The sequence below is a fragment of the Trifolium pratense genome, linkage group LG2 (genome assembly GCF_020283565.1).
Source record: "Trifolium pratense cultivar HEN17-A07 linkage group LG2, ARS_RC_1.1, whole genome shotgun sequence".
Classification (NCBI taxonomy): domain Eukaryota; kingdom Viridiplantae; phylum Streptophyta; class Magnoliopsida; order Fabales; family Fabaceae; genus Trifolium; species Trifolium pratense.
In genome coordinates, this window is record NC_060060.1 from 28,069,028 (window position 1) to 28,080,173 (window position 11,146).

Consider the following 11,146-nt stretch of genomic DNA (forward strand, 5'->3'; position numbering starts at 1 on the left):
TTCTTGTAATAGATTATTGAGTTGATCGTACTAATCTGTTTTGTTGCTATTTTTATGAGTATAGTTTGTTTTGTTTTGTTTCAATCTATATAATATGTTTTGTTTCTATTTTTAAGTATATCATTTTTTTGTATTTATCTTATATTTTTTCATATATTTTTTTTAAAATTTTTTAGTGAAATTACAATGAAGGATGTAAAACTTGCAACATGATCAAAAGTACTAATAAAAATAAATTAATAACTTTGATAGTAATCGATTTTAATATATTAGTAATAAAGGATAAGGGTGAGGTAGGGAGAGGGTGGTTTAGAGAGTATGTTCTGAGACAGGTGGGGGATGGTTCAGATACTTTTTTCTGGACTGACCCCTGGGTGGATGGTACTTCGTTGCGGGACCGATACGGGCGGCTGTTTGACCTGGCAGAAAACAAATCGGCTACAGTGGCTGAGATGTTTATGCGTGGGTGGGGGGCAGGAGGGGAGGCGTGGGAGTGGCGGCGTCAGTTGAGGGCGTGGGAGGAGGAGATGTTGGGGGAGTGTCAGGCTTTTCTTCTTACCATCTCCTTGCAGGATCATATTTCAGATAGGTGGCAGTGGCGGGCTGACCTGGAAGATGGTTACACGGTTCGTAGTGCTTATCAGCTTCTGACGACTCAGGATGTCGTTACTTTGGATGCTGCGTCAGGTCTTATATGGCATCGTCAGGTTCCTTTGAAGGTTTCCATTTGTGCCTGGCGACTATTACGGGACAGGTTACCTACCAAAGCAAACCTGGTTACTCGAGGGATTTTATCTACGGAGGCTCACCTTTGTACTTCTGGTTGCGGAGAGGTTGAGTCGGCTCAGCACTTGTTCCTCTCTTGCAGCTTCTTTGGCCCCCTTTGGTCTCTTGTCAGCTCCTGGATTGGCTCTTCTGTGGTGACTGCTCAGACTCTTTCAGATCATTTTGTTCGGTTTACAGACTCAGCAGGTGGTTCTCGAGCACGCCGTTCTTTTATGCAGCTCATATGGCTTGCTTGTGTTTGGGTTGTGTGGACTGAAAGAAATCATCGCTTGTTCAAGGGCTCAACAAACACAATACATCATATGTTGGACAAGATCAAGACGTTTTCTTATAGGTGGTTGAAAGTGACGAGTTGTACTTTAGCTTTGAACTGCCATAGGTGGTGGTCTAGTCCTTTGCTCTGCTTGGGCCTTGTTTAGTTTCTTTTGGTTCCTGTTTTTTGGACTTCAGTTGTAACCTTGTTTAGTCTTTTTGGCACGTCTTGTGCTAATAGACTATTTATATATATATATATATATATATATATATATATATATATATATATATATATATATATATCTCATTTTGGCTTGTTCAAAAAAAAAAATAAAGGATAAAATAATAACTTTGGTGATAATTCTCTTTTCTATTATTTATCAAAAGATAAATATATAAAAGATTCCTTTAATAAAATTCTCTTATTAAATTTATGAGGGTAAATGATCATTTGCCCCCCTGCAAAATAAGCAAATTTTCGTTTACCCCCCTGCACAGATTTTTTTTCTGTTTACCCCCTTGCAAAAAATAGATTCCCTCATTTCGCCCCCTAGGTGTACAGCAGGACAAGTGACTATGCAAACCTGTTGACGTGGCTTGTACATGTGGAAAAAATCATTTTTATTTATTTTTTAAATTCCACGTCAGATAATATTTTTTTTTAAAAAAAAAAAATTTCCTACAAAATAAAAAAAATTCTGTTTTTTTTCCCCAAAATTTTTTAAAAAAATTCCTACAAAAAAAATTAATTTTTTTTTCATACAAATGATTTTAAAAAAATTTCCAACAAAAAAAAAATTTCCTCCCAAAATAAAAAAAAATGAATTTTCTTATTTTTCTCCCAAAATAAAGATTTACTCCGAAATAAAAATTTTAAAGATTTATTTTCAAACTTTTTGAATTAAAAAAAACATAATCTTTATTTTTTAAAAACAAAACTTTATTTTTTGTTATTCTTTTTGAATTAAAAAAAATAGAAAAAGATTTAAAAAAAAAATATAAAATAGAAAAACAAGTTTTATTGGTGTTTTCCCCTTCTATCAAAACCATTTGCCTTAAAACTAGAAAAATATAAAGAAGCAGAAGACAATAATGAAGTAGAAGATGATTTCGGCGATTGAAGAAGACGACGACAAATACAATCATGACGGTGGAAGCAAACGATTACGGCGAAGATTCTGTTTTTTTTTTTAATTCAAAAAGATTTGAAAATAAATCTTTATTTTTGGAGTAAAATAAGAAAATTCGTTTTTTATTTTATTTTAGGAAAAAAAAAAGTCAATAATTTTGTACGAAAAAAAAAAAGTTATTTCTAGGAAAATTTTTTTAAAATTTTGAAAGAAAAAAAAAACAAAATTCGTTTTTTAAATTTTGTATGAATTTTTTTTTTTTTTTTTTTGAAAAAAAAATTATCTGACGTGGATTTTAAAAATAAATATAAATGATTTTTTTCCATGTGTACCAGCCACGTCAGCAAATTTGCACAGTCACTTGTCCTACTGTACACCCAGGGGGCGAAATGAGAGAATCTATTTTTTGCAGGGGGGTAAACAGAAAAAAAATATGTGCAAGGGGGTAAATGAAAATTTCCTTATTTTGCAGGGGGTAAATGATCATTTACCCAATTTATGAAATCTAAAATCGCATGTGACTCGCTAAAATGATAGATTACTGCTAAGAAACCTCTATGAAATTTCCATTGAAAATGCTCTAGTGGCTAGTGAGTTTGTATAATGGAAAATGTTAGGTAAATACATTTATTTGACAAAAATACAAAAAATATATATTTTATATTTTTTTAATATTTTTTACATTCATCGTTTTGTGTACTTTGTGAGTGAAATAAAAAATATATGTCAATTTTGTGTCTCAAATTTGTGTTTGAATAACATATCTCTTATATAGTTGGTATCAGTTCTTAAATGCATTAAGATTCAGGAATGAGAATAATGCTTCAATGTTGAACCATGTTCCATGTCCCCCAAATACTTTTTACTATTTTACTATAAAGCAATAATACCTTGATTTACTAAAGACTACTTACAAGAGAAATAATTGTCTTTTACTTGCATAGGGATCTGCCGTGCTATTTTTAACCTGCCTAACTACTTTTGACTATACCTTTTGTAGTTTTTTTATCAAAAAGTTATAATAATCACCATAAAACAAAAATTAAAGCAACACCTTAATTTTGTTTCAAATTAGTTCGGAGGAATCATCCATGGCCACCACTTTTGACTCAAACCGAACTATATATATGAATTAGTAGATTATAAGAGGGTTTAAATTAAGAGTGTTGTTAACATGTGTTTTTCGAATAATTTTTAATTATTTTAAATAGTAAATTTTATAAAAATATTGAGAGTCGATATATTGAGAATTAAAATGTTTAGCTTTTTAAATAAATAATTTTTATAAATAAAATATTAAAAGAATTCATAAGAGTACTCTTTAAATAAATGATACAAATACAATTTTTAATCTTATGTTTTATGAAGATTTGTCATTGTTAAACAATAATAATAAAATATTTTGATAAGGTGAAGAGGCTTTGACATATATTATTTCCAGCGACAATAATTGATGTTGGGATAAGTCATTTTTCCCAACAATGAACATTTAACTTCTTTCTTTTGACGCTTTCTCTTTCTAAAAACGCATTCTCTGACTTCCCTCTTCCAAAAACTAAATCCGTCGCCATCCTCCCCCTTCATCCAAAATCGTTTTGTCACGATGTAGCCGCATCGTCCTGTGGTACAATCGAGCCTATGGCGTCGCATCACCACCTTCTTTGGTACTATTTATACGTGTTTTTGCGTTGGTCAACTGCAATGTTCAAGGTTTGGGTTTCATAGTTGCCTTTTCATCAGTGTTGCTGCGATCTCTAGTTTCTGGGTTTGGTTCCACGAATTTGGTTTATGCTATTTCGCTGCATCCTTGGTGGAAGATAGTTCCATATTGTTTCTGGTTCTGTGTGAAAAATCTAGATCTTCTGATTTGGATCTGATTCTAAATGATGGTGGTTCTTGCCAATGTCGGTTCTGCCGTGTTGGTCTCGGCTTTGCCGCTTTTTTATCCGCGGCTCTTCTTCGATTTGACAACGACTGTTGGCTCGAAAGGTCATTTTTACCTGTTGTGTTTTGTCATAGAGGGTTGTAGTACGTGAACTTGTCTGTGTTGGCGATCTCGGTTCATTCGTTGTTTCATACCTAAGCAAATGCTCACACGTATCACTTTTTTTGCTATTTGGTTTCGCGTCCGTATGCGAGTTCACTGGATAGTGTCTAATGGATTTATGTTTGCTTTGGTTTTTTGTAATCTTTTTAATTTTATGTTTAATATATTTGGGTTGTGTAGAGGGTTTCCGTCTACCTTCCTTTTGCCTAAAAAAAAAAACTAGGTGTTTGGTAACAAGCTTTTTATACTAGCTTATAGCTTTTTTTCAGATGCTATTTCAAGTAGCGTTTGAGCTTATAGCTTATAGCTTTTTACACTTTATTCCATTTTTACCCTTTAATTTAATAATTACCCACTTTAAAAAAAAAACTACCCACTATCAATTATGTAATTTTATATTTAATAACCACTTTAAAAGCTAATTTTACCAAACACTTTAATTTCAATAAGCTAGCTTTTCAGCTATCAGCTATAAGCTAGCTTTTCAGCTATCAGCTAGCTTATCAGCTATCAGCTAGCTTATAGCTTATTTTTACCAAACAGACCCTTAGTCGTTTTTGTCAACAATTTGAATGTTGCTGAGAAAAAGTTGATGCAAAATATCTTATTTCTAGTAGTGGTAGAATATAAACATCGATTCTATTAGGTAATTTTTAACTAAAAATACTATTTGCTAACATATCATCTCAAGGCTATTGAAACCAAAACAGCTACCGAAACCAAAACAACACCACTCCACAAAAATTAAAATAAATGGACTAAAACTATATTTATGAGTATAGATAACTAATCTATTGATACTCATATGATATTATATGAACATTAATAATATATAACTATTAGTTTAGGGCCTAAAATTTAATCAATTAATATACATCTGATATTTTATAGGTATAAATAATATATAAGTAATATTATAGGACCTCAAAATTTTGAGCTGAGCCGCCACTGATATTCGGTAGATCATTTGTTCATGATGAACCACTTATGAAGGTGATCCACCGTAACATTAGCCTTGACAGTTCCCCTATAAAACATATCTTTTTACGAAATTTGAGGTTTCTTAGATTCGAATAATGTTTTATTTGAATACAACCTTTTCCAAGCTCCCTTTTTGCCTGCCAATATAACATGTGCAAAGTTTTGCATCCATATATATGATGACTATAGTCCCCTTCGATTCCATGGCTAAACTGTCATAATGCATGAACCTCTTTGGGTCAAAGAAAGAATCCGATACTTCCATATATATTCACAAAGAGAAGTACAATTATTTAGTTTTGTAAATTTCCACTAGCATAAGTTTAATATTAAATATAGTGAAAAGAATACTAAACTTTTAATATTTCCTCTATAAAATATCGTATGTACTCAAAATAAAAATTTTGAGGCCCTATAATAGTTATATATTATCAATGTTCATAAAATATCACATGTTTAGTAAAAAAAAAATCTAATCAAGTAAAAAGAGAAGTACAATTATTTAGTGTTGTAAATTTCCACTTGCATAAGTTTAATGTTAAATATAGTGAAAAGAATACTAAACTTTTAATATTTCCTCTATCTCTAATTTTTTTTATTTTTTTAGTTTTTTATTTTTGTCCCAAAATTTTAGTTATTTTAAAAAACCAAAGTAGAGTTAATGATATTTTTCTCTTTGTTCCCTTTTAAAAACTAAAAATATTTATTAAATAAATTTTTGTTTATAATAAAAAGTAAGAGTAAAAATAACATAACATTTCAATAAATTTTGGCCACACCAACAAAAAAAATCCTAGTTCCGTCACTGATACACACTAGTCTAGACAGCTAGGCGAAGCAATCCAAGTCCAACAACCTCGTCTAATTGCCAACCAACAATTACTAAACAAGAGATAGAGTTTCTTGGATAGCCGATAGCACATGGAACTATGCTCTGCTGGGCATGTCACTATTATTTTCACCCTTTAAGATCTTCATTTATAGCACTATCAACCAATTGAAGCACGAAATTCTGAGCCCCAGCCTCTCCATGAACTATATATAAGAAGCACACGAATTTTAGATCTATAATTATCTTCAATGTATTCCAAAATTAGATATAATTTTGATGTGATGCTGCCAATAGTTTTTGATTTAAGCTCTTCAGAATGTTGATGAGGGAGAAAAAAGACAAAAGGAAAAAATTATGATATAGTCAGCTCACAATAAGATCTATAGACATTCATAATCTAATAACCTTTAGAGAAATGATATTTGTACAACAAATTTTGAACAACTTTTAAACAACTTTCTCTTTCATACTCTCATTATATTTTTACTCTCTCTCCTACTTTCTTTCTCTTTATTGGTTTTGCCACAAAACTAGAAGGAAAAAATGTTGTCCCAATTTATTGTCCCAAAAATTGATGTACAAATATCACTACTCTAACCTTTATGAGTTGGTCACGGTGAGAGATATGATAAGCCCTCTCACCCTAGCCTGAGCCCAAAACATATAGTATGCTTAGACTAATAATTTGATCGTGACTCGTGAGTGAGTATAACAAAATCAATGTCATACACAACTTACGTGATTTTGTGTTGATAAATTAAAATGATAGCAACTCATTTTTCCAAAAGCATATTAGTGGAACCAATAAGAACTAGTGGAACTAATAATTTGGTGTTTATGTCTCTCATTTGTGGTCTAATAATGGTTCTAATCACTAATCATATAAACAAATCCTCAATAGATATACTACTCCTTTGTAGTTTCTATATTAGAATATTTTTATGGAATGAATCCAAATAAAAAATGCACTTAAATCTAATGGAAAGGAATGAGAACATTCAAGAAACAAAATTATTGTCGTGATCTAGTTATCTATATGATTGATTATAAATAGCTAAGATAATAATTATCCTGGATTATCCTTTGAATCTTTGTCAACAACTTACAAAAGTTAATTATTTGTTAGGCAACAACTAGAATGGTCCAAAATATAGTTTGATACGAACGCTTAGAAAATCATCATATTATAATATGACAGTTTCTATTTTTAGTTTATGTGGTCTATATAAATATAATAAGTTATCCAAGGCATATTAAATTCATCATTTTTCTTTTTGGCCTGAAATTCTACTCTCATGGTAAACATGGCTTTTCTTTAAAATAAAAGATAAAATAAAAAAAGAAGCCAAAAAGATCACTTGTACATATGAGATTGTACATATGAGAGTAAATAAAATTCCTAATTAGGATTTCAAACTTTTTATATGTTTTGGTGTTTTTAGTTTTCAATTTTATACAAAAGTTACGATGGATATATAATGTCACAAATGAGGGAGATATAAGGCCAAAAATACAATTAAATCATTTGATAACTACATTTCACACAATGGTTCCTACATGTAATATGCAATGAGTTCATATATGCCTTCTAATGGCACGGATCTAAGGCTATGCAATTGGGGGCAGCTGCATTCCCCCACTATATTCTTGTGTTTGATTAGTATGATATATGGCTAATGTTACTGTGGACCACCTTCACAAGTGGTCCACCGTGAACAAATAATTTACCGAATATGAATTTTACAAAATACGTTATTGGATTGAAAGTTTATATCGTATAAATTATCTATAAATTTTTTATTTTTTTTTTAAAATCATTTGATATGTTGTTGAGACCCATCAAGATTTACGTCATTTAATAAACCGTTAATCTTGATGTGTCTCAATAACATATCAAATGATTTTCAATTTTTCTAAAATTTTTATGGATGATCTATATGATCTAAACTTTCAATCCAACGGTGAATTTTGTAAAATTCGTATTCGTTATAATTTTATTCGTGACTGGTCCATCATAGACCACTTGACGAAGTGGTACATATTAGAATTTACCATGATACATTTAGTTTTCGTGGCTATGTAAAATAGTGTTTTTGTGGCTACGTAAATATGAGCATAACTCAGTTGATAGGAATATTATATGTAATATGTAGGGATCGAAGTCCAAAACCTAGTACATCCACTTATTCATGTTAAAAAGTGTAAAATTTTAATTGTAGTCTGATAAAAAAGATGTCTTCTTTTTTTCATTAATAACAATGTCATCATTATTTTAGTACTTATGGAATGATATTTTAAAAAGATTGATTTTGCCATTCAAAAAGAGTTATGCAACTTATTTCTTGTTTGTCTTGTTAGCAGGGACGGATCTAGAAATCAATCACACGGGGGGCCGAATTTTTTTTAACAATAAATAATAGAGTTAAATATATTTTTTATCCTTATAAAATAACGAGTTTTTATGTTTAGTCCTATTAAATTTTAACTTAAAATATCCTTTAAAATATTGCAGTTTGGTAAGAATAGTCTCCATTTTGAAATATTCTTACAAAAAATTGATACTTTTAGTCCTCAAAATAGTTCCTATAAAATACAAATATGGACTAAAAGTAAATTTTTTGAAGGACAAAACTTAAAAACTCATAATTTTATAAAGACTAAAAATATATTTAACTCAAAATTATTAAATAAAATCACAATAATTTATTTAAAAGGTGTCATTAGCAACTATATGCATGTGGGAGGGGGGGTTGAAGCCCCTGCTTGCCCCCCCTTCAGTCCGTCCCTGCTTGTTAGAACATTTGTTGGGGGACTGCTGCAAATACTCGAACTAGAAGAAGATGATGAACGACATGATGATGGTGCACATAATTCCAAAGCGTGTGTATCACACTAAACTTTAGGTTCGATTCGCCCCCACCATAAACTGGATGCAAAAGGGTTAATCGGCGAATCCCCTTCAGGATACTTTGGAAACCTTGACATGGATTGCACATACATATTAAGCATATCAATCAATGATATTTTACAGAATAAAGTTTCTTCAAATACTCTCGTGCACTAGAGAAATGAAGAAATGATTTAGATATTATAGGCATAATTTCTTACTCATGGAAACATGATTTTCTGATATGTGTTTTCTGCCTCCTAAGTGTCTCTAGTATAACTATCCATTCTTATTTTATATACGGTGTCATAAAAACTTATTTATTTGCATAATTTATTTTACGTAAACTAAAAAATATTAATCCAAACAAAATGAAAATCGATTTTAGAAAGAAAAAAAGAGAAAGAAAAAAGAAAAGTAGTACTGTTCTAAGTTTTGAGTCCATGTTAAAGAGAACACTATGACCCGGCCCATACAAGATCCACTCGTACATAATAATACTAACCCTATTTCCAATCGCAAAACCAAACCTACACACTCGCCGTTTTCCCTCATTCTCTTCACCGTTCCCCGCCGCAACTAAAAAATGGGACGTGTTATCCGTGCTCAACGTAAGGGTGCCGGTTCCGTTTTCAAATCCCACACCCACCACCGCAAAGGACCAGCACGTTTCCGTAGTCTCGACTTCGGCGAACGTAACGGTTACCTAAAAGGAGTTGTTACCGACGTTATTCACGATCCAGGTCGCGGTGCTCCACTTGCCAAGGTTACTTTCCGTCATCCTTTCCGTTACAAGAAACAGAATGAGCTTTTTGTTGCTGCTGAAGGTTTATATACCGGTCAATTCATTTACTGCGGTAAAAAAGCTACTCTTGTTGTTGGTAATGTTCTTCCTCTTAGATCTATTCCAGAAGGAGCTGTGATTTGTAATGTTGAAGGTCATGTTGGTGACCGTGGTGTTTTTGCTAGAGCTTCTGGTGATTATGCTATTGTTATCAGTCATAACCCTGATAATGATACCTCTAGGTATTTTTTTTCTTTCTCTATTTAGGGTTTATGAGATTTGGAAATATTCATGTTATGTTATACTAGTGGAAATGATTGATATTGTTTGTTATTGTTACATTGTTTAATTAGATTTGTTTTAATTTATATATAGGTTCTTATTTATATTGTTCTATAAATTAGATTAGTTATCTAAATATGTGTTATCTGTTTAATTTTAGGAGATAAAGGTGAAATTTATTGCCTGCAGTAGCAAAATTAATAATTTCATGTTTGTAATTTGAGTTTTAAACTTAGTTTGTGCATCTTGAACTGTGAACTGTTAGTTCTCAATGCAGAAAAGGCTTGATTTGATTTTGGTACAGCATACAATCTGATTTGATAAATGCATGATTTTGTATTTAAATGTATCTCTTTGAAAAAAATTGTAGCTCAAGTGAGTTCTCAAAAGTATTTGTTTTGATGACTGAATTGAAGGGAAATATGTATTGGGATTTTTGAGGAAATGAGATCATATTTGTTACTACATTTTTTAGGATTTTGTTTCGTTATTTAGTTGTGTATAATTGAATAGTAATGTTTCTTGATGATTAAATTGAAGGGAAATATATAGAGGGATTTTGACTAATTTTATGTTGAGGAAATGAAATCATCAATGTTACATTTTTTATTTTATTTTGTTTCATTATTATACTGTTGTATATGATTGAACTTGACTGGTAATGTTGAATTGGGCTTGTTACAGGATCAAGCTTCCTTCTGGTGCAAAAAAGATTGTACCAAGTGACTGTAGGGCAATGATTGGGCAAGTTGCTGGTGGTGGTAGAACTGAGAAGCCACTTTTGAAGGCTGGTAATGCCTATCACAAGTTTAGGGTGAAGAGAAACTGCTGGCCTAAGGTTCGTGGTGTTGCTATGAATCCTGTTGAGCATCCCCATGGAGGAGGTAATCACCAGCATATTGGTCATGCAAGTACCGTCAGACGTGATGCTCCTCCTGGACAGAAGGTTGGTCTCATTGCTGCCAAGAGGACTGGTCGTCTTAGGGGTCAAGCTGCTGCAAGTGCTGCTAAAGCCGATAAATAAGAAGCTTAGATTGTCAGAGTTATAGGTTATTGCTTGGTTTCCAGTTTTGTTTCTTGTTGAACTGTTTTTGTGAACCATTTCCCCAAAAATTTATTGAGCTTTTGTTAGACATCATTTTATTTAAATGGGTTGCATCTA

The 11,146-nt window shown here is 31.6% G+C and overlaps 2 protein-coding genes across 2 annotated transcripts; both read left to right on the top strand.

The window, feature by feature from the left end:
- The first annotated feature begins 452 nt into the window (after positions 1-452).
- LOC123904496 lies at positions 453-4,200 on the top strand. The gene is made up of 2 exons (XM_045954155.1): positions 453-1,057; positions 4,029-4,200. Exons 1-2 carry the CDS (start codon positions 453-455, stop codon positions 4,198-4,200), a joined length of 777 nt encoding a protein of 258 aa, XP_045810111.1.
- A 5,199-nt stretch (positions 4,201-9,399) lies between these two features.
- On the top strand, positions 9,400-11,146 carry LOC123909659 (60S ribosomal protein L8-3-like). The gene is made up of 2 exons (XM_045960534.1): positions 9,400-9,944; positions 10,669-11,146. The coding sequence occupies exons 1-2, from the start codon at positions 9,505-9,507 to the stop codon at positions 11,006-11,008; spliced, it is 780 nt and encodes a 259-aa protein (XP_045816490.1). The 5' UTR covers positions 9,400-9,504; the 3' UTR covers positions 11,009-11,146.

What these genes read in the sequence shown, in the direction of transcription:
- LOC123904496 (XM_045954155.1), top strand. Translation starts at nt 453, where the DNA reads ATGTTTATGCGTGGGTGGGGGGCAGGAGGGGAGGCGTGGGAGTGGCGG. An exon ending in ACTGAAAGAAATCATCGCTT is followed by an intron (nt 1,058 to 4,028) that starts GTTCAAGGGCTC and finishes TGAAAAATCTAG; the next exon opens with ATCTTCTGATTTGGATCTGA.
- LOC123909659 (XM_045960534.1), top strand. Translation starts at nt 9,505, where the DNA reads ATGGGACGTGTTATCCGTGCTCAACGTAAGGGTGCCGGTTCCGTTTTC. An exon ending in CCTGATAATGATACCTCTAG is followed by an intron (nt 9,945 to 10,668) that starts GTATTTTTTTTC and finishes GGCTTGTTACAG; the next exon opens with GATCAAGCTTCCTTCTGGTG.